At 50.0% G+C, this 21,772-nt stretch overlaps 11 protein-coding genes across 11 annotated transcripts; 7 read left to right on the forward strand and 4 right to left on the reverse strand.

Moving 5' to 3' along the window:
- Positions 1 to 1,363: 1,363 nt before the first annotated feature.
- VFPPC_02385 (alpha beta hydrolase fold-3 domain-containing protein) lies at positions 1,364 to 2,389 on the forward strand (the record flags this gene model as incomplete). The annotated part of the gene is made up of 1 exon (XM_018282040.1): positions 1,364 to 2,389. The coding sequence occupies one exon, from the start codon at positions 1,364 to 1,366 to the stop codon at positions 2,387 to 2,389; it is 1,026 nt and encodes a 341-aa protein (XP_018146342.1).
- A 1,125-nt stretch (positions 2,390 to 3,514) lies between these two features.
- On the forward strand, positions 3,515 to 4,701 carry VFPPC_02386 (alcohol dehydrogenase, zinc-containing; the record flags this gene model as incomplete). Its single annotated transcript, XM_018282041.1, has 2 exons — positions 3,515 to 3,662; positions 3,740 to 4,701. The coding sequence occupies 2 exons, from the start codon at positions 3,515 to 3,517 to the stop codon at positions 4,699 to 4,701; spliced, it is 1,110 nt and encodes a 369-aa protein (XP_018146343.1).
- A 408-nt stretch (positions 4,702 to 5,109) lies between these two features.
- On the reverse strand, positions 5,110 to 6,645 carry VFPPC_13259 (flotillin domain-containing protein; the record flags this gene model as incomplete). Its single annotated transcript, XM_018291036.1, has 2 exons — positions 5,110 to 6,094; positions 6,152 to 6,645. 2 exons carry the CDS (start codon positions 6,643 to 6,645, stop codon positions 5,110 to 5,112), a joined length of 1,479 nt encoding a protein of 492 aa, XP_018146344.1.
- Positions 6,646 to 8,740: 2,095 nt separating this feature from the next.
- Positions 8,741 to 9,604, forward strand: VFPPC_02387 (NAD-dependent epimerase/dehydratase family protein; the record flags this gene model as incomplete). Its single annotated transcript, XM_018282042.2, has 1 exon — positions 8,741 to 9,604. The coding sequence occupies one exon, from the start codon at positions 8,741 to 8,743 to the stop codon at positions 9,602 to 9,604; it is 864 nt and encodes a 287-aa protein (XP_018146345.2).
- A 605-nt stretch (positions 9,605 to 10,209) lies between these two features.
- Positions 10,210 to 11,214, forward strand: VFPPC_02388 (NAD dependent epimerase/dehydratase family protein; the record flags this gene model as incomplete). The annotated part of the gene is made up of 1 exon (XM_018282043.1): positions 10,210 to 11,214. The coding sequence occupies one exon, from the start codon at positions 10,210 to 10,212 to the stop codon at positions 11,212 to 11,214; it is 1,005 nt and encodes a 334-aa protein (XP_018146346.1).
- A 176-nt stretch (positions 11,215 to 11,390) lies between these two features.
- Positions 11,391 to 12,473, reverse strand: VFPPC_02389 (aminopeptidase; the record flags this gene model as incomplete). Its single annotated transcript, XM_018282044.1, has 1 exon — positions 11,391 to 12,473. One exon carries the CDS (start codon positions 12,471 to 12,473, stop codon positions 11,391 to 11,393), a length of 1,083 nt encoding a protein of 360 aa, XP_018146347.1.
- Positions 12,474 to 14,727: 2,254 nt separating this feature from the next.
- Positions 14,728 to 15,033, forward strand: VFPPC_15490 (hypothetical protein; the record flags this gene model as incomplete). The annotated part of the gene is made up of 1 exon (XM_018293243.1): positions 14,728 to 15,033. The coding sequence occupies one exon, from the start codon at positions 14,728 to 14,730 to the stop codon at positions 15,031 to 15,033; it is 306 nt and encodes a 101-aa protein (XP_018146349.1).
- Positions 15,034 to 15,471: 438 nt separating this feature from the next.
- Positions 15,472 to 16,428, reverse strand: VFPPC_02391 (protein kinase-like protein; the record flags this gene model as incomplete). Its single annotated transcript, XM_018282046.1, has 1 exon — positions 15,472 to 16,428. The coding sequence occupies one exon, from the start codon at positions 16,426 to 16,428 to the stop codon at positions 15,472 to 15,474; it is 957 nt and encodes a 318-aa protein (XP_018146350.1).
- A 512-nt stretch (positions 16,429 to 16,940) lies between these two features.
- VFPPC_13260 (endo-polygalacturonase PG1) lies at positions 16,941 to 18,311 on the forward strand (the record flags this gene model as incomplete). The annotated part of the gene is made up of 2 exons (XM_018291037.1): positions 16,941 to 17,166; positions 17,248 to 18,311. 2 exons carry the CDS (start codon positions 16,941 to 16,943, stop codon positions 18,309 to 18,311), a joined length of 1,290 nt encoding a protein of 429 aa, XP_018146351.1.
- Positions 18,312 to 18,483: 172 nt separating this feature from the next.
- On the reverse strand, positions 18,484 to 20,042 carry VFPPC_02392 (lysr family regulatory protein; the record flags this gene model as incomplete). The annotated part of the gene is made up of 2 exons (XM_018282047.1): positions 18,484 to 19,746; positions 19,803 to 20,042. 2 exons carry the CDS (start codon positions 20,040 to 20,042, stop codon positions 18,484 to 18,486), a joined length of 1,503 nt encoding a protein of 500 aa, XP_018146352.1.
- Positions 20,043 to 20,806: 764 nt separating this feature from the next.
- VFPPC_13261 (hypothetical protein) lies at positions 20,807 to 21,661 on the forward strand (the record flags this gene model as incomplete). The annotated part of the gene is made up of 2 exons (XM_018291038.1): positions 20,807 to 20,810; positions 20,868 to 21,661. The coding sequence occupies 2 exons, from the start codon at positions 20,807 to 20,809 to the stop codon at positions 21,659 to 21,661; spliced, it is 798 nt and encodes a 265-aa protein (XP_018146353.1).
- Between the last annotated feature and the right edge of the window lie 111 nt (positions 21,662 to 21,772).

The raw sequence follows: 21,772 nt of genomic DNA on the forward strand, positions 1-21,772 counted from the left end.
GATTTGCAACATTATAAGTGAATTTTGCCGGCATTCAGTGACATTGTGCATCTGGTCATTTTTGTCTTACAAGGCGTGGTCTATGCACCCTCTTTTCTTGTGAGTTGTACAATGAGACATCTTTTCTCAATGGAACTATTGTCGATGCGGCAGTATTGAGCAAGAAATGCCGCTACTGAAACTATGATTTACACTGCAAGGCGATATTGTCATTCCCTTCATGCGTGTTGAAGGTCATATTGTTTATTTTGCGAGTGCCGCCATCGGACACCTTGCGTTTGCGAACTCGGAGACCATAAATGCAGGATTTTGGTTCATTAGGTCACCGGACAAGAAAAGCTGTACGCATGTAAACTTTGTCTTGAATCCAATTGAGTTTACAATGGGCAGACGGGCTGAACTTGGGGTCTAAGCGTGGCATAGATCGCATGTCGTTGAGTATAGATCTTCCTAGGAGACTGTGATGAGTTTTACGCCGACGTCAATTAGATTATTGAGTACCTTTAGAGATAACTGGATGCCAGTGAAGATACATAGCGTGATTTGATGTAAAGCAGACCCGCTAGGCATGGATTCCGATGAGAGGTGACAAGAACAACATGGCTGGCTAACTGGCGATTCTGTATAGACCCTTGTATGGCTTACGAATTTCTGGGATAACTACGACGTCAAACAAATTTGTCGGAGAGCTCTAGACCCGACAGTCCGGATTTGATATGGTGGAAGCCTCGAGTCGATGTTTCCGCGGCGCTGTATAATATGTCTGAAAAGCAAGACACACTAACGGCTCGGGCCATTTGCGCCATTCTCAACAAATTCCACATGACTATTCTTGAGCACATGTAGTACCGGGAATAACTGGGCGAAGGGCTATATGACTAATGCGTTGGCGGTCGAGACTTATGCCAGAGTCCAGGCACAGTCTCAAGCCAGTAGACTCGGTTCACAATACTCCCTCAGTCTTTACTTTATAACACAAGCCTCTCCATTGTGTGCATGTACCGAATTGAGACATCAGATTTGCCCGGTTTTCCATTGAAAGGCAACGGAGACTCCTACACCCCGCAACTGAGATGACACCACCAAGCTAAATCCATTCATAAACTTTGTTTCCGCCCGCAAACTAATACATTAGCCGAGGATGAGGGGAAACCTCCTCCCAACTGTGGTATACAGGACTCGGCTATGCGGGAACTAAAGTGCCACTGTGCCGAGTTGGTGCCACTTTCGTTGCGACTTGCTCTATGTTGCTACTCCCCATCTCGTCGACTTATCATTTCAAGTAAACTTTAGTAATAATTCCAGCTTTCTGCCCTTGATACTAAAAACAAAGTCTAAGAATCTTCATCCTAAGTCGCTCGCCATGGCATTCACAATAGACCCCAGCACATTTGACCCGGCCACTCTCGGTCCCGAGTCTCGCGAGTTCAACGCCAAACTATCCGCCATCACTGCATCTCAACCAAAATGGTACGAAATCGGAGCAGAAGCATACCGAAAGCTGCGAGCAGAAGGTGGAACTGCATTACCTCCCCCTATCGTCCTCGACAGCGGCATCGCCTTCGAGATTCCATCACGCGATCCATCCCGCAAGGTCCCTTGCCGTGTATTCAAGCCTCAGAATGGAGAAGCTCCCCGCGCGGTGTTCATGCATATCCACGGAGGCGGCTGGGTGCTAGGAAACGAAAGCTCCCAGGACGTGAAACTACAACGGCTGGCCGACATTCACTCCATCGCGTGCATATCAGTGGGATACAGACTTGCGCCAGAGCATCCATTCCCGGCTGGTCCAGAAGATTGCTTCGACGTAGCAGAATGGCTGGTCCGTCATGCTCAGGAGCGCTTTCAAGCCCCGTTTGCGTTCATGGGCGGCGAATCTGCGGGCGGGCATTTAACAGCGCTTACGACTTTACATCTCTTGCAGCACAATGATCCGGTGTATTCTGGTCATCGGCTTCGAGGGCTGATACTTCACTATGGATGCTTCTCTCTGCGCTGGCTCCCGAGTGTGTATAGTTTTGCGAAACGAGAGCCGCATCTGGTTCTTAGTCTGGAGACCATGACCGAGTTTCAGAATGCATTTCTCGGAAAGGGCTGGACGCAGGAGATGCTTGATGATCCTAATGTTAGTCCTTTGTATGCTGATCTGCCTAGTCTTCGACACAAGCTTCCGCCCGCGTTATTCACTTGTGGGACGGAAGACTATCTTTTGGATGATACTTTGTTTATGAGCTCGCGGTGGCTGTCGGCTGGTGCTGAGGCTGTGGTTGCTATTGTGAAGGGTGCTGCGCATGGGTACACGACTTTTGATCCGGCTATCAAGGGCAGTGGCTCGCAGGAGGGAGATAGGGTTACGGATGAGTTTTTCAAGGACAAGCTGTCTAGTTGATCGGTAGGCCGTGTTGTGGTGCAGTCTGTAAAGGAAGCGGTGGACTTTTAGTCAAGCAAATAGGTTGAATGAGACATGTTGGACTTCGTACACCAATCGTGTGGTCGAGGGTGTTGAAGCACTCGAAAAGTATTGCATATCGCGTCGTATGTCAAGGCATATTGAGATGTGTTAGTGTATCCTTAAATGTAGGCAATACTTTTTACCACAGACTGATGATGGGCTTTGGCTCAAGTTGGTAAATACGCTGATATGTGTCAAAATATGTCTTCAAGCTTTGCTGCCTCAAATTAAAGCATCAAAGTACCCTTCTTGGCAGCGATTCATTGCATTAGCTCAATGGTGGGCAGCCACCCATAAGCTGAGGAGTGTGACATTCGTGTAACTTTGTCGCTTCTTACATTGGCACGGTGATCGATTTGAGCCTCAATTCGAAGTTACACAACCTCAACTCCAGAGTGCGAATTGCAAAGTCGCATGGCCGTGATGCTTCATGTTTTGAGATTCATGTTTCCAGACTCCACCAATATCCATCACAAGTGGAGTTCTGAGCGGATGGCTCGGTTCATTTTCCGCAACAGTAGTAAGTAACCTAGTTGTCTGGTGAAGTTTTCCGTTGCGAACGGTTCTTGACGGTATTCCTGGTGTAAAGGCCAATTCGTGAAGAAGCAACGGCCAATATGTGGTGTCCAACCCCCCAAAAGGATCAGTTTGATGTCCAAATCTGAAACGTGAACTGATCGCTCACGCCCAATTGATTGATTAGTCTCATGCGTCTGACTGGTCGGTTTGCTCGCCACCATTCGGCATCCAACACGTCATCCCTACCCAATCTCATCCTGTTCATCCTCCAACACCTGACATCATTACATGTTTATTTTGCTTCTAGTGTGATTCTTCAAACCTTCCCTTACTAAACTCTGAGTAACGACTTTGAGCAACGACTTACTCCAACGCCGTTAAACCTTGATTTCTAACTCGGCTCAACGTTGCCCCGCCGAATCAAGAATTTGTGGAAACCGTCAACTGGCGTCCGTTTTTCGTAGGATTATAAATTTAATGTCGCTCTCGTCGTATCTCCCCGGGTTCTTGGGAGGCAGTAAAGGAGGCAACGAACCATCAACCATGGCACCAGAGAAAATGAAGCAGTGGACGACGGCGTTGGATGGAATTGACAAGTTGGAGATGGAGGAGGTTGATGTGCCGAGTCCAGGAGAGGGTGAGGTGCTGGTTAAGATTCACGCCGTGAGCTTGAATTACCGTGATAATGAGGGTGAGTGAGCTGTTTGAGTCTCGTCTTAACGCTGTGTTTCCCTAGCGAAAAATACGCATGGCTAACACGTAAGGTAGTCTGCAGTGGCGAGTACAACCACCATTCAACAGTCGCATCCAAGCAACGCCTCGTTCCGTGCTCCGACATGTGCGGCACAGTCATCGACAGCAAGTCCAATCTCCTCAAGACAGGCGCCCGCGTTGCATCCATATTTCTCCAAACTCATCTCAAAGGTCCCGTCAAGGAGGAAGATATGGCCAGTGGCATTGGACTCCCTCTGCCCGGTGTTCTCACCGAGTATCGCGTCTTCCCGGCTGTTTCACTAGTCCAAATTCCCGACTACCTATCAAACGAGGAGGCCAGCTGTTTGCCCATTGCCGGTGTCACCTCATGGACCAGTCTCAACTGGATGCGACCCATCGGCCAGCATATCGGCACTGACAAAGACCTCGGATCCAAGTTTGTGCTCCTCCAGGGAACGGGAGGTGTAGCCATCGCAGGTTTACAAGTCGCTCATGCGGCGGGTTACAAGACCATAATTACATCCTCGTCCGACGACAAGCTCAAGCGTGCGACGGAGGAGCTCAAAGCTGACCATACCGTCAACTACAAGACGTACTGGGAGTGGCAGGAGCCTGTCATGAAGGCAACGAATGGTCGTGGCGCTGATGTCATTTTTGAGACGGGTGGTTCTCGTACCATTCGCAAGAGCTTCGATAGCATTGCGTTTGGTGGGATTATCAACTGCATTGGTTACTTGTCTGGAAAATCGGACGAGAATCCGGATGAGGGCGACAAGACGCCACCTTTGCAAAGACTGAATGTCAATGTGCTGGCTTTGAGGCGGAATGTGACACTGCGGGGGATTATAAATGGTGGTAAGGACAGGTTTGAGGAGATGTTGACCTATTACAAGGAGAAGGAGATTAAGCCTGTGGTGAGTAAGGTGTTTGCCTTTGAGGAGGCTAAAGATGCGATGAAGTATCTGGCGGATGGGAAGCATTTTGGAAAGGTGGTTATTAAAGTCAGTGATAAATAGACATGAGATTTCATCCAATGCGCATATCAATTTTCCGGTCTTACTCTCTGCAGGGGAGTGTGGCATTCTTTTCGATCTTGAGCAACGAACTGAAGTGTACCTTACACGATTCTTACGACAGTCACTGCAGACACTTGCGATAATTCGGGTGTATTCTGTACAGGATTACTGTGCAAGAGCGCGCAACGGCCAGTGATATCTGCGCTCACCGTAACAGTTACCCAAATGTGTGACACTGAGATAATCAGGCATGGAAGCAATGAAGCTAATTGTAATTAATACAAAGGAAATCTATAAGCTAATCGAGTGTAAAGACAAAGCAAAAATTAAGGGTATCAACCTAGTATACATAAATCACCGTCTCCTCGTATCACCCCCTCACAACCTCGTTGCATATCATGAGAAGAATTACTTGCTCGACTTCTCACCATTGACATTGCTCTGGTTCATAGCCTGCATACCCGCGTTCATCTTTCCAAACTGCCACTCAGGCAAAGTAATACCCGTCTGCTCATTGATAGTGGTCATCAACGGCGGAAGCATCTGGTACACATTGCGCATAGCAGTAGTAGGATCGCCGCCAGCCTCGCCACCAGCATTGCTGCCCGTGTTCCAGACGCTGATCTTGGGCTGCAGACCACGAATAGCCTCGGCGTTGGCCTTGGCCAGCTCAACATAAGTACCCTTCTCGATCATCATGTACTGGATAAGACCGGCGGGGCCGCCAAATGCATTAGCCAACTTGGCATATGCGTCGGCCATGGCAGAAATACCCTCCGCCTCCTTGAGCTGTCGAAAGACACTAGCATCGGCACTCTGCTGAGCAGCGTAGTTGTCGGCCTCGGCATCAATACGGGTCTTGTAGGCGTCGGCGTCGGCCAAGCGCTGTTTGGCTTCCTGGTTGGCACGAGCATTCGCGGTGACTTCGTAGGCGGCAGCATCAGCGGCCTGCTGCTTGCTTTCACGCGTGATGGTGGCCTTGACGACGTCCTTAGCACGAAGGCGCTCCACCTCGGCGGCAGCACGCTTGATTTCGACCTGTCTCTTCAGGTCTTCGTCCTTGGATTCGAGGGTGCGCTGGGCCTCGACCCGGGCAATGTCCACGTCGCGCGTGAGGAGGGTTTGTTCCTTGTTGAGGTGGGCTTCTGCCTTGGCGCGCTCGATGTCTCGCTCTGTCTTCTGGACGGCCGTGTCGGCGTTGATCTTGGCGATTTCACGGTCCTGTTCACCCCGGCGCTTGGCCTCGCCGACGTTACCGCGGAGCTGGGCCTCTGCGACGTCGATCCTGGCTTGGTTGGTGGCGCCTTCGTGGGCTTTGCGGGAGAGGGACTCGAAGTACACGGAGCCGGGGGCGTCTTTGAGCTCTTTGACGTTTGAGTTGTAGATTTTGAGGCTGCAGATGAATTAGCACTTGTGGTCTAAGGGCTCGACTTCAGATGCATGTACTTACCCAAATTGATCAAGCTCACTCTGGATGTTGCGGAAGATTCTCTTCTTGAAAACCTCACGCTCCGTAAAGATCTCCTCCATAGTCATGCTCGAAACCAGCACACGCGTTTCACCCTCAATAATACCCTTAACAATACTCGCAACATGGTCCCCATGGTCTTTCTTGTTGCTGCCCTCAGACTGCGCCAGCAGCATGGCGAACTTGACGAGGGCATCGCCGCGATCCTCACGATCAACGGCGGAGGCATCTTCCGAGTTGGAGTTTGCACCGCGGTCGTTGACGTCCGGACCGACGGTGAAGACGACGGGCAGCGCGAACTGCAGCTTCTCCTTGGTCATGGCCTGGAGGTCCATGGCGTAGTCGCGCGGCTGGACGCTGAAGCGCGTGCATCGCTGGAGAGGCCATACCCAAGATGCTTTTGTGATCTTGACGGTGCGGATGCTCATGCCAGTGATGGCGAGGTACTCATCCGGGCCGGAGATTTTGTACGACATCTTGAATGTGGTGTCTTGGTGTTGAGGTGATGGAGGGTTTGGGGTGTTTGGTGTGTTTGGTCGCAGTGACCTTGGTGGGATGAGATTGGGCAGAAAAGTATGGAAGCTTAATGGGCTATAAGTATGTTGTCAGTGTCAACGTTGAACAGGGAGATGTACGGAACAGAGGAGTATGAATGGGCCAAGGATGGTGCACAGCGAATCATGATACATACCGTTAGAGTACACCCTCTGTTGGGTCCTTGTGTGAATGTTATTCAGATGGACTTCAACTTGTGTGACACATTGAATAAGCTGGGTGAAGTCCTCCTTATATCACTGAATATTGTGAGCTATGCACAGCCTGCTTCCCCCTCAACTTGAACAGAGTTACACCATGCATCACAGTTTGCTCGGTAAAGTCGGCCATCGGAGACACACTTGAACGCGAGCTGGGATGCATCACCAGCCAGTAGTGAGGCTGGCGAAACGCCTTGAGATGCACTAAGAGCTGGTCCATGCCGTGCCGATGTCCGGCCCAAGTCCTAGCAACTTCCTGGCAACCTTGAAAGGTTCAACAGGTGCCAAACTGCACATGTGAGCTGGATAAACATCCGTGGCGAAGCGCCCTGGAAGCTTGGCCATTCCAGAAGCCTGCCCTTTGCGGTACCGGCCGAGTGGGGAAAGTTTCAGGATGGGGCCGTCTTCGCGCCGTCATGGTCGTTCCTGCCCACTTTATGGAACAAGGCTGTGTCTCCTCGTGACCTGCTTCTTTCCTATCTGGGCTGTGTATGAGGTGGGAATTGAGTTGCCTGAAGGTCGAATTGTTTTGGATGTGGGGAAATAGCAGGCATGGATGGGATCATGGATGTCATTGCATTGTTGTTTGTTTTTGATGTGTATGCTACACCGGGCACTGACTGGGCGACTTGCATGTCTTCAGGGGTTCAAGTTGTGCCACGACTGGGGCAAACAGCCCAGCGCCCAGGCCAAGTCAGTTCAGCTCCGTGCACCGCCCCCAGCCAGGTTTGGTAGAGCTTCAATGTTGTAAGAGCTGCTTTTGTTTGTGCTGTGATATCAGGCGTCTGTTATTGCACTTGCATATGCTTCATGGCAATGCTGTGATGAGCCGAAGCTAGGTACACTAGGCACTTTGCTGGCCAGCAATGGAGCTACTCTGTAAGAACTCTGCATTCGGCCGACCCGTGCTTCAGGAGATATTGAGTTGTAAGCTTGTCAATTGAGGAAAGTATGAGCATATTATTTTCACCATGTCAGCCTCACCTGACCAAATACACCAAGTGGCTGCCGACATTATGACACAGTCGTGTCAATTCTCCATCTGACAGCAAGCTTCACGTTTCGTCAAGCTCATCTCTGATTGATGCCTTCGCATTGAAGCTCGGTTGCACAGTAAATAAACTCCAACGTGGCACGGCATCGCCCAATGTTATCTTTGTCCAACTCACTCCCACTCCGTCCACTTGCACCCATGATGCAATTGAAGAGCTGATTAGCTGCCAAGACCGAGCTTCCATACTGCGCCTCTCCCCATTTCCCGCCGTCCCCACACAGCCACCGCCAGACAGGCCAAACAGGCCAGACAGTTCGGTCCAGCAGCTAGGTTAGTGCGGTCCAGTTCCTTTGTTGCTTGAGCCTCAAATGGAGAAATGCCTTGACGGGTGACTGGATCAAGCATCCATGCTGTGTCTCGTCGCTTGCACTGTCCGTGCCATTTCCGAGTTGTCTGCCTTCGTGCCAGGTGCTTGGTATGTTGACATTGCGAGATAGCGCCGCTTCATCTGAACTGATCTCCATACCGACGTCACAGGCTACTTTTGCGTCTGATAGATTGTTGGCTCTGTGGCAGCGCTAAAGAAGAGCCTTGGGCTTTTTGTTCGGGCTGTGTTGAGCATCATTCACTCGGAGGAGCTCATGGTACTGGAGTTGAGTTCAGCAATCATTCACATTTCAAGGCTGCTTCGATTCTGAAGGAGACTCATTGGTGCAGCAGTGCAAAGTGTCTGCTCGACTTCCCCAAACATACGATTTCTCTTCTTCCCTCTTGGTCTCTGCAAACTCTAGTCCCTCGAAGCCGTCAAATCAATACCTCAACATGGTTCCAGAAGACGACCTGCCGCCACCGTATTCCACCGTCCCTGGCTCTACGGGAACTTCCTCCTATTTCTCTGGTACTCCGCACCAAGTGTATCAACCACAGAGTCAATCATCACTCTTCTCCACGCAGCTCTCTGGACTCCGAAGCCAAATCCTCGAGGAACAGGCTGCCCGAGCGTCTGTCCGCGACCAACAGGATATTGAGATCCTGTCTCTCATCGTCCCTCATATTGAAGCTCTCCTCGACTCCATCGCCTCACACAACCCCCCACCAACACTTGTTGAGGCAACATTCGTACCAGATGAAGCCATCGAAAAAGGATGGAAATTCAGCGACGCCGAGCAAAAACGAACAGGCGAAGTACGAGAGTTGGTACGTGTCGGGAGGCACTTGAAGATGGATGGCGATAAGAAATCGTCTCGACAGCCCGTGCCTAGCACATCAGAGCCAGACGGCCCCAAAGAATTTGATGAATGGGGCCGCTGGTCTGACGACAGGGACGACAGCTTGGTCGGTTCTAAAGACGACTTGTGGTGGTCCGACGAGGAGATGGCACATAGATTAGCGAAGCACCTTCAACCGAAGCGTGCGACGGCGTCCGTGGATCGCCAGACAGTCCGAGCACAAGTTGAGCGAAACAAGGACACCAAAAAGCAAGGTCGATGGAACATGTTTAAAAAAGACGAGCCAGCAAAGCCGTTACCCGCGGCTTCGGTTTCGACGCCGTATCAGCGGCCGCTGGATGATGTTGGCATGACGGTAAATGCGGAGGAAGCTACGTTTCGGAAGCAGAACGAGATGGGGATCTGGGAAAGCAGAACTGGTTGGGGGTTAGTTGTGAGGGTGAGCATTCGACGATGATATAATGAGCCGGATTTGCGGACAGATTCACAGGGTTACAATTGCAGCATGTCAATAAACGATAAATGAAGTCTGGTTACAATACAAATGTCAAGCGGGAGTTGATGCACCATCACTGCTCTTTCGAACTCCGTACTACATTTTGAAGTCTCCACTTTGGCCAGCTGTCTGACAGTTGAGGAGGATATCTGGCAGCTGTCAGTCCAAGTCAACGAAACGATGACAGGATTGGTGTATTGCGCAATGAATTCGTAAAGTTGTAAAATTCATGATGTTTTGGAACAAATCATGTTCTCTTTCCTTCATGGTTTCGGCACTTCAAGAGCGTCACCGGTTCCCCAGCCGGAGTTTGAGTCATTCGCCGCTGTATATGCCAAGCGCCGCCCCACCGATTCAAACGACTCAAGGGCGCACCGAATTCAGCTACCATGAAACCAAGAGATGTGAACCCTTTCACAATGATCTTCATGTGCAGAACGGTGAAGTGACTGAAACGAAAGCCGACATAGGAGGAGAAACAAGTTATATGAACGACCTGTTTCGACTGCCATAATCTCGAACAGATCGAGGTCACAGAACAATACCTTCTTCCACCAGCACTCATCATGCCTTCTCACGATGTCCTTGTCACCGGCTCTTCAGGCCACCTCGGTACAGCCCTGATGCTCACCCTCCCATCCCTAGGCTTCAACCCGGTAGGCATTGACATCCTCGCATCTGCAACAACTCAACACGTGGGCGCAGTCAGCGACCGTGCCTTTGTCTCCAACATCCTCCAATCCAACCCCATCAAGCACGTTCTTCACACAGCAACCCTCCACAAGCCACATGTGGGGAGTCACACCAAGGAACAATTTGTCGAGGCCAACATCAATGGAACGCTGGTACTTCTCGAGGAAGCTGCAAAGCTGGGCGACCAAATCGAAAGCTTCATCTTTTTCAGCACAACCAGCACCTTTGGGCTTGCGCTGAGTCCCAAGCCCGGCTCACCAGCAGCATGGATCGACGAGACTGTTGTTCCCGTACCAAAGAACATCTATGGCGTGACGAAAGTTGCCGCTGAGGATATGTGCGCTCTTGTGCAGCGACAGACCAAGATGCCGGTTCTGGTGCTACGGACTAGTCGCTTCTTTCCGGAGGAGGATGACGAGGACGATAGACGGAATGCAATGGCAGATGATAACCTAAAAGTGTTGGAGCTGGCGTATAGACGGTGTGATATCGAGGATATTGTATCTGCGACGATATGTGGCATGAAGAAGGCACGGGATATCAAGTGGGCGAAGTATATCATCAGCGCACCGCCGCCTTTCTCCAATGATGCTGAGACGCTGGCAGCGTTGGATCGCAATCCCGCGGAGGTGTTCGGCCGAGTTGCGCCGGGCGTTGATGAGGTATTTGCGAAAAAGAGCTGGAAACACCTCGCGAGAGTTGATAGAGTGTATGACTCGAGCAAAGCTGTGCGCGAATTGGGGTGGCAGCCGAAATATACGTTTGGCAAAACGATTGAGATGGTGGCTAATGGGCAGGATTGGAGGAGCGAGTTGACTCACAAGGTTGGCAAGAAGGGATATCATGCTGTGAGCACGGGAGTTTATACATCACGCTGAGTTGTGGTGTTAAGGGCATTTGGCTGAGATACTACCACAGGGCCGGTATGGTCCATAGGTTGAGCCTGTGTTGGAAGAAGTAGAGTACGTTATCTATCGGATTGCTCTCTATACTGTAATTTTCATGCAAATAGACCCCTGAACATCATTTGCACCAGCCGTGTATGACCACCGTCTCAAACCGTCAACATTTCCGTATGCCCCTGCTCTTTCAGAACTTGATGAACTGTCTCCAATACCCTCGCATGAAGATGCTCCGGAGCAGCTACGAACCCAAAATTTGCGCTCATCTTCCTACCCGCCGTCAAGTCAATTGGTCTCCCTAAGACATCTGTAATCTTGCCACCCGTCTCCTCGAACAGAAGCATAGCACCTGCGTGATCCCACACCTTGGCAAATCGATCTCGTCGCTTGTACACCCACACCGTGGTATTTCCCAGTCCGAGAGCCAGTGTCGCCCAGCGAAGAACCCATGGAACCAAATCACACCCGGGGAATGCGGCTCCTAGTTTGTCGGCTACCACTTCATGAACACCATCGAGCGCGGAATCAACGAGGCCGACGCATGTGACGAAGCGGATGTCTGTTGAGTGGGAGACTTGCGGCAGTCTTCTGGCATCTGTGTTGCTGATTAATGCATTCATCGGTCGGGTATAAGCGCCGTGTCCGCGGACCGCAAATACAATGCATCCTTCCCCAAAAGAGTCAATGTGTTCATTTTTCAGTGGTGCAGTCGCATCTATAGACATGTTTGGACATCCAACGGACCCGAGAACTTGCTTGCCATCCACCAGGAGGGCAATATTGATGGCGTAAAGTTCACCCCGAACGTACGTTTTCGTCCCATCAATTGGGTCAAATACCCATGTTCGTCCTGACCCTTCTCCTTGGGGTCGACTCGATCCCGCTAGGTCAATGAGGTCGCACACATGCTCTTTTGACTCTGGCAAAACACAAAGCGAAGAATCATCATCACTCTTTATCCGCTGCAAAAGGTCCCATACCCGATCCAAAAGAACGGGGTTGTCCCTTAAGCTCTTGGCATCTTCTTCTCCGACTACCCTGTCTTCGGGGAATGCGTTCTTAAATGTAGCTATGAGTAGTGCCTGGACAGCGAAGTCGGCGACGGTGACGGGGCTGAGATCATCTTTTTCGATGACGCCTTTGTCTTGGGCTGATATTATGGACTGGCTTAGTTGGGACGCTTTTCGAAGGGCGCCGAAGGATATGGTGAGTTCTTTGGCGTAGGGGCTGTTCATGGTGGTGAAGTGCGGTGAGCACTGAGTCTTTTTTGTCCGGAGATTGAAGCTTGAATCGGACGAAGTGACGATCTCGCGCCAAGTTTCGGTTCGCCACTTTTTGTCCGGCCAAATGGGTCCGATTTAGGCCATTTCGGGTAGTGGGCTTCTAGGGTGATAATTGTTGCTTCTTTGGAAATTCTTTGTGTAATTTGTGAATATGATGACTTTGCTGCCCTTTGCAGAGAAAAGCCCCAAATTGTTCTCTCAAGCCCAAGACGACATAACCATCATCTCCAACACAGTCAATTGTGTTCCTCGACAGCTTCGGGGATTTGGAACAACACGTCACCGACGCATGATTCCATGTTGCTGAATGCAAATTAAATAACACTGCAATAAAAACCCAACCGTGCCACACTTTAACTAATACAAGGTACCTAAATTGGAATTGCAACAGCGGCATGCCCTTAGAGTCATTCTACGATAAACCGTGAGCATCAATTGGGTTATGCTAGAGAGGGATGTAAGTGGATATAGGTTAGTTGCTCATCTGAGATAAGGATGGCTGGTGGGAAGGGAATCTGCTCGATATTCACTACATATACGTAGATACAAGCCTTTTGCTTGATCTCATATTTGCCGCGTTCTTCATCCTACTCATTCAACCCAAGACAGTACACGGCTCGTCCCAGCAATCCTCCCAACCAACCTGTCCAGACTCCCAAAACGTTCGAAGCTTAACCACAGAAATCATGGGCCCAGCGTAGAGCTGAAAATCCTTGAGCATATCCTGCAAATACCTCTCAACCAGCAATTTGTCAGACTGTGCTCCATCAACAAGAGAGACCCCCAAAACAGCCAACGGCCAAGCCAGAGGCTTCTTCGAATGCAGCAGATCCATAACCGCCACAATCTGTTGCAGCAGTCGAGTACGACAAGTTATTCTTGCGTGGTGGTGAGCGGCAGCAGCGTGGGAACCCCGTGGACAGGAGAATGTCGCTGGTGAGATTGGATGTGGGAGTGACAATATGCCGTATAGAGTTACTGCGGACTTGAAAATGCTACCCATGAGGAAGATCTCAGGCGTGTCTGGTAGGGAATAGGGCTCCGTCCAGTCGTGCGGAGAGAAGTCGGAAATTTGGTCAAATATCCCTAAAGCGGTTGGCCAGATATAGTTTGAGATGGACACACCTGAAGCTGCGAGGACGCGTAGGCGGGTAATTTCGTTGATGCAGAGAAATAAGCAGGTTGGACAGGGCAACTCTGCACATACCGTGTAGGAATAAATGGTCTTGACATCGGCGTCCGTCCAGTCAGATAGTCCGGTTATCTGATTCATCGCAGGACTGGTGGTGTTTGCCATGGCAGCAGTTCTAAGAAAGTCAGTTGTCATTCGATCAAGTCTGTTTATACATAGAAAGACTTACACTAGAACGAATTGCATCGCCAGAATCGGTCTAAACCACCCTTCTAGTGCTATCAATTTCGTTGCACCGCCGTACATTCGTACTAGAGCTGCAAACCCTTCGATATGTGCACGCCATGTCTTGCCTATTACTGCGAGCTGCATGGACTCAGCCAATGGAGAACAAATGCCGGGGTTAAATGTCAATACAACAGCATAGTTTTCGTACCTCAACGCTTAATACATCGACAACTCTGTACAGCACCAGTCGAGGTGGGCTTCCGTCATTGATCCGCATGTTAACACCTTGAATTGCATGCAACATGTGGTAATGAAACCTGGACCAAAGATACGCCAGTGATGGTAACTCGTCTGGCCGAGGCAGTGCGCCACGGACCCTGGATACTGACGAAATGCAGTTCGAAGTGACAATCATGAGAAAGCTGTGCTTGGCACTAAACTTTGCGGTTATACTGAATTGGTTGTCGTAGGCGCTTTGGGCTAGTCGTTTCTTGCTGTAAGCTGGAATCATGACACGAACAACTGTATTCGACTGATGTTAGGAATCCATCCACTAATCAACTACATACACACTGAGTGGACAGGGGAGAAGTGGACAAACAGTATCGAAATCCTTCAATAAAGTCCCAGTCGGGAGGCATTGGCTCGGCGGGAATGTTATTCGGGCCATGATACTGTATCACCGTATTTGCAGATTGTTTCATGAGCTCAATGTGCTTATTCTGATCTTTTTGGGGGGCGTTTCCCCCGTCATCAGTCTCATTAGAGTCGGGTGCATCATAGCCTTTACACCACCGACCGGTTGAGATGCATTTCTTGCAATAAGGCTTGGTCTCGTCACATTTTATGCGTCGCTTCCTGCGTCAGGTCTTAGCTCGTTTGCCATTGCACATCATGACGATCGACGGAGCAGCTACAAACCGGCAGGTCAGGCATCCCAGCTTCGTTTTAGGGGCCCACCGTTTCTGTCGTGGCTTACTAGTTTCGGAATGCTCATCCCGAGCTTGCTGTAGAGTGGCCGTGATTGTCGGCCGTAGGATTCTGCTGCTTGCCATTATGCGCTGGTATATCACGGCGAGTGCCGATTGGGGAGCGATAGCATTTGGCTGCTCAACACCTCTGCGTCGCAAAAGATTCACCAAGTCGCAATGACTCGAGATGAATTGTCTTGCTGTCAGGTTTTATGAAAGATTATTGTGCAAGATGATCATGGTATTACCTTGCTAAGCTGACAGCAATGAGATAAGACGAGGACGTGGAAATGGTCATGTGCTGGGTGATCGGCGCTTAGTTTGCGGGGATTCGGCGTAACATTTAGCTAGAAAGTAACCCAACTTGAGCCAATTGGGCATGGGATATCCTAGGTCCACGGCACCTCATGTAATTGCCTGAAATAAGAGAGAGTAAGACACTGAGAGTTTTGTGTAGGTAATTGGTGTTTGTGGGAAGAGATTGAAGCAAAGACAGCCCAAGGCTTATACACGAATACAGCGACTGAACAAACCTCATGGCAACTAACATGGATCTCATATCGGGTAGGAAGGGAGGACTTGTGTTATATGGGAGAGTAAAACTTTGCAGCATGTTCTTTCATTTGCTGTCTTGAAACTTCCACCAGGCATCAACAACATCCATGTAGCCCATCTTGTCGAGACGTTGGGCGACGCTACGACGCCAGCTTCTCTTATAATCATCCTCTCCGTGACTGAAATCCATTCCTGCCGAAAGTCGAAACTTCGTCCTCACCCATTCCATGGGTACATAGCCCGCAAGTTCCCAGTCAACAATGCCTATCGAACCTGTGGTAGGGTCGACAAGAAGATTCGTAGGGCCAAGATCACAATGATGAAAGACCAATTGAGAGACATCCATGCCCATCTCAGTACAGTTTTGCAGGAGGTTCTCCGGGGAAAGATCATCAGCGTTCCTGCCACCCCCTTTGATAAGATATCGCTCCAAAAGCTGATGTCCGTCCACACCACAAATTCTTTGGCCTTTCAATTTCGCTAGATTGTTGCAAATATCCGCCACTTTGTCGACGTAAAGTTGGCGTTTAGCCTCATCCAAGTTCTGCCATGCTTTGTCGAGGGGCTGCCCGGGAACCCTTGAGACGATAATGAAGTATCGCGAGTCAGCTTCAAAGTGATGATGCACATTTGGAAAGTCAAAACCTTGGACCTGCTGGTCTCTGAGAAACTGTAGAGTGACATGCTCCCTGGTCACATTTGGGTAGTCCATGTGATGCGCTTTGATAAACGCTTCGCCTGCCTGCCACACTGCGGCCAGATTATCCACGGCGTGGACTCTGGAGATGCAGGTTGAGTTTTCTGCGAGTGATCTGGAGTCGGGAAGAGGTTCAGGTGCCGGGGAGAGCACAAAATCGCCCCCCGTACCGTCACTCCAGCATGCTTGCTCAGTCGGAATATTGTTGGGGGCTGGCAACGAGGATCGGGTGAGAAGGAAAGAGTTTGAGATAAGCCAAGTGTTTCCACTGACTTCCCGTATTGACTCATTTAGGTGTGGCCGAGGCGGATTTACTGATGACATGTTGATCTACCTCGATGTCTAAGGCGCTGCAAGGTGACAAGCGGATGAACAGGTCCTGCTGCCAGCGCAAAGCCCCAAGTGGCTCTGAGACAACATCTGGTCCGGGCATCACAACAACCAACCGTTGACAGTTCGAGTATTTCAAACAGCGGTGAGATTGAACAGAAATTACCCCAGACAGCCTAGAGTGCACCGAAGCACAGGCGAACAGACCGCCCGTCCAAGCCCATGGACTACGTCGTGAATGATCCAGGCGCCAATACCGAGTGCTCATCATGCCAAGCACTTCGTTCGGGTTGATCCGAACGAGATGACGCCATTTGTACAAAAATCGGGGGTTACATTCGATCGGCCAAGTGACGACTCGATGCGCTAGCGTGGAATTTCTTGACGTCAGTGTACCTCCGTGTAAGTGATCTGCTAAGATTCTGTGGTTCTCTTAAATAGAGTTCATGTCCATCGCATCTCGCGTGAATCCGCATTCACTCAGTAAAAGCTCTTGCATATACAGTATGCGCAATTCTTCATTCGCCAATGCCCGATGGGAACCGTCGGGGCCAACTTTATCACTCCGCAGGTCGAGTGTGGCCGGACCCTTTGGATTCTTGAACCCTACAACGGCCATCTACGATATCAGAAGCAACGACGGGCCTGACGGTACCCGAAGTGACCTTGCCGATCTCACGGATGCTGAACGACAAGAGAGGGCCAAGGTGCGATGGAATGCGCGAGACTATCGTAAAGGCATTAATACACTCTAGTCCCTGGGCGCATCCGCCTAAATTCGCATGACCAAATAGTCTTATCTGACAAATGTAGGCCGTCATGTTCTTATTCTACCACGAGCTGCACCACTTACTTCCCGGCTACAAGATAGTTCCAGCCCCCACTCAGTACTTCTTGGCATTACTCGCATGTGTACGTTGTTCCCGTATTGGGATGTCTCCTGGCTGGTTGGCATCTCATTCACCATCGGGTGCCTCATATTCGTCGCAGCCGGAATAGTCTCCTGGCTACCTCTATCATTCCCCGAGACGGCCTTCCCGAACGAAGCGTTGGTGTTGGGCGGTGTGTTGACGTTTCTTGGAGCGGCACTGTTTCAAATTGGAGCGGTGCTGCTGTTTCTCGAGTCGTACAACGATCGTGCCGAAACACAATTTGGCGGTGCGATGGAAGATTTGTTTGTGAATCGCCTTGGAATAGCTCGACGCGTTCGGAATCACCGCCCCAAGCACTTCCATCCAGCAAACTGTCCTCAGAAATACTTGCCTTCGAATGATGGCAGTCTGAGCACGCCATCCCCTGAAAATGGAACTCGACAAGCTTCAGGTTCCTCGGGGGAGTCTAGCAATCTGACGCAACACGTCTCGCCAGCTAGTTCAAAAGATGATGACATCTTCACCGAACGGACCTGGCAATGGTGGCCGTCTTGGCACGACGTGACAACGCACTACATCTACGAAATCGGGTTCCTTGCCTCCTTCACAATGTCCGTTGGCGCTACCGTCTTTTCCATCTGTGGTATTCTCGCTCTACCCGGAATATTCAACAATCTCAGTGACGCGGCGCTCAAGGGTGCATATTTCTTCCCTTACCTCCTCGGCGGTCTTTTGTTCACCGTCGCATCGATCTTGTACATCTTGGAAACACAGCCCAACTGGTATACCCCGCAGCCGTTCAAGATAGGATGGCATGTAGGCGTTTGGAATATGATTGGGAGTATTGGTTGGACACTTGCTGCATCGTTTGGATACGTTGGTACTTCTTGGAGTGACTACCAACGTGAGCTAACGCTGATATGGGCTTCGGCTGCTTTTAGTTTTGGCAGTGGGCTGCAGTGGTATGAGTCGCTTGATAAGTATGTGGTGATAATTGAGGATTAACGTGATGTAAATAATGCGGACTGATGATAGAGGTAGTTTTACAAAGACCTGTCGACATGGCTGTGAGTGTAGTAGGACCTGCGCCTGGAATGCCCAGGAAACTAGTCTGCTCTTATACGTAACTATATCTTCGACTTTCTCTAGGTTACGTTGAGCGAGAACAGTCGTCTAATTATTCTAGCGAGTTAATATAATCAACTAGCTTCCCCCAAGCATAAGGACTTGAATCTCCACCAAACCACATGTGCCCATTATGATCCCTGCCATGAACAAGAAGCATACTCGTCGTAAACTTCCCCATAGTCAAAGATCGGGAATGAAAGAAAACAGGACGAGCAAGCTTACCCAGTGTAGGTTGCCTGGTTCGGTCTACATGGGAGCTTCGTATCACCGCTGGGCTAAAGTCCACAATATCAAGCAACCCAGCCTTGCTCCAATTTGAGTACACCGTCAAGTATGATGTAGCATCCCCCGTTACAGGCAAGCTTCCCGTAGCACGCAGTGCTTCTGCTGACACCGCGGCGGCAAGCCTCATCTGCGACTCAGTGGTCTGCTCAGCAAGCGCTTTGCGAATATCCAGTGCCAACTCACCAACAGGCTTGGTCAGGATTTTGGACGCTGACTGCATTACCAGCAAACCGCATGGCGCGTTCTGTACATATGCGGCATCTGGGTTAAACAAGGCTGGTATTCGCGGTCGCGGATCTACGGCACCCAAAGTCGAAACCGTCCGGCCAGTGCCTGCGGGAAGACTCCACGCCGCGAGGCGGGCAGCCAAGGACATCAAGACATCTCCTTCGCTGATGAAAGGATCTCTCGATGTTGTGCTTGCTGCTTCAGCCGCCTCATCTCTGCAACCTTGTACTAGGGCATCCATTCGCTGCTTGGGAATGCAGATGGTGTGAGATTGAAAGGCACTGGTCGTCCAAAATTGATCCCAGAGGAATTGGAGTATCCAAGTGACCTTTCGCCAACCGGAAAGTATGCTGTCTGCAATGAGAGGCGTCCCCTCAGGCGGATTGTCATACAATGGCTGCATGCTATCGTCCATACTTTTAAACTCCGGAGGTTCTTTGCCTGCAAGACATGCCACCCAGCCTTTGAGAATAGCAGTAAATCCGCCAAGGTCGCTCATGGTATGGTTCCAATTGACTGAGAGGAGTGTTGCATCCATGAAAGTGACGACATGAAGAGAAAGCAGGGGAAAATCGCCGCGGAGATAATCATCCATGCATGTCGGGGCACCTGGGCCGTACGCAAGGGGAGCAAAGTCACGGGCACTTAGGAATAATTGTGCGTTGTTGCCTGCTTTGGGAAATGTTGATGCGAGTGAATGCTCTGCGATTGAGATGTCGAAATGCTCTTTGGTGAAGTAGATGGGAGGCCGTTCTGGAGTAAATGGGCGCGGGATATGAACCTCCAGCTTGCCGTCACTCTTATAACCAATGATTAGCTATGTGACGACAGTCGGTGAGTTTGTTACGGACTCACTCGAAGACGATATCGGCCGCCTAGTTTTCTCCAATCGCCGGTCTCTATTAGGTCTGATAACGATTTTCCCAACATGTCTGCCTGAAGCACCTCTTCGAAACGGAATGTCCAAAACAAGTCGTATGAACGCATGACTTCTTGATTATCAAAGAGGTGCACCTGTACCACCTCATCTGTTGGATGGAGAATAGGCGCCACTGGGGTCGGCTGGAGCCCTAGAAGGCGTGCAATAAACGACATGATTACGATGATGATTTCAACGGAGAGAAGATCTAGGAGGAGATGAGCGATTGCTGTGAAGAGAGAAGCAAGTTGCTGTAAATCACTGTATCGCGTGAGCGTTGTTTCAAGTGAGCCGGATAGAATACCTTACGGGCAGCTTCACCCTGACATATGCGCCAGGTCTGCGATCGGATGTGGAGGGATGACTACTGTGATGCAAGGATACTCCAGCTGCGCTTCATACAACGTGTCGACCCTTGTGCCCTGGTTGCTTGGTGAAGGTGAGAACGTTGAAATTATTTGATGCGAGTTGCTTAACTTCGGTCCAGGTTAGTTGAAATCAATTGTGTCTTGTGATTGGCTGCTTATCTTACATGTGTCAGCTCTGGTTTGGTTTGAACTTTGCGACATCATAAATTCTGGAATAATAGACATACTTTGCGAATAGTGCCGTCTATCAAATTCATAAGGGTAGCATATTTCTTTGTCGAAAAATAGAGCATTGCTATTGATTTGGCGTTTTTGGCTGCCATATGGAGCAATCTAGACCTGGCTGAACAAATCGTGGCTCATGAGGCGTTTGCATTGCCGTCAACGAAACCAGATATTTTCACCTTACGGGCTGAATTATTGCTACCACTTGCCAGCCGTCACATGATGGGGTTTTCAAAAATTATTTAAATACAAGAACGACAAGTTCCGGTTTTCGATACCTGAGGAGCATATTCAACCCCGCCATTTTTAAAAACCAATCGTTCAACGCCATTCAGCTACACAGCAAGATGAGTTCGTTTGTCTTGAAATGAGTACAGGTCATAGTGATCAATCTGACGACATATGTAGGTGCTCCAGTTAATGGTAAGGCCATCGGCTATGACACTGGGGATATTCCAGCCCTCGGTGCCGTTACTGTCGAGCTGCTCTTGGGAGTGCCCGGCATTCCCCTGCAGGGTTGCATCGATCAACAGTACAAGGATAGCCAGATCATGGATAAGCGACCTGGGATGTACTTGAAGTACATGCCATACCGCTACGATGAAGTAACTGCCAAAGTATTCACCGGCGGTTCATATTTGTTTGACACGTGGGAGAACGCAAAGGAGTATAAACGCTGGGTGGGGGAAGACTATGAAGTAGGGGAACCGAAGGCGAAGTTCTTGGAGCAACCCTTGTTCGAAACGTCGTCGTGTCGTGTCTGGAAGGTCATCGGGGCTCACAGTTTTGCCCCTATTGAAGAGCACGCTGTCGGCCGTCTGCAATATTGGTCGGCCAAGGGCGAAAATGCCGAAGACAGTCTGCGTGACATCTATCCGAAGCTGAAGACTGCCGCCGAAGTACAGAATGCAGCCGCATTTTGGTTATTGTTTGATCCTGAGAATAACGTTTTTGGAATCCAGTTAGCTTTCAAGAAGGCGGAAGGGAATGATGAGGCAGCTGCGAGACGAACGCTGGCTGTTGCGGCGAGCAAACCCAGTTTGGAACACCTGATGCCGGAGGGATTCTGCGAGAAGTCGTTATTTGATCGGACCAGTCTGTTTTTGACTCTGTGGTTGCCGAAATCTCGAGCTGCTGGTGGCTGTGAGCGTCTCATCCCAAATCATCCTGTAGTGCCCAACATCTCACATAGAAACGAGTGAAATTTGCGTGGGCACATCAAAAGTATTGTTTTGCATATCTTTACATGAGTCATCTAATTTGGAATCATAACGACTAATATACAAACTGCCTCTCTTCAAAAAGTCCTCGGG

The sequence above is a fragment of the Pochonia chlamydosporia genome, chromosome 2 (genome assembly GCF_001653235.2).
Source record: "Pochonia chlamydosporia 170 chromosome 2, whole genome shotgun sequence".
Lineage (NCBI taxonomy): Eukaryota > Fungi > Ascomycota > Sordariomycetes > Hypocreales > Clavicipitaceae > Pochonia > Pochonia chlamydosporia.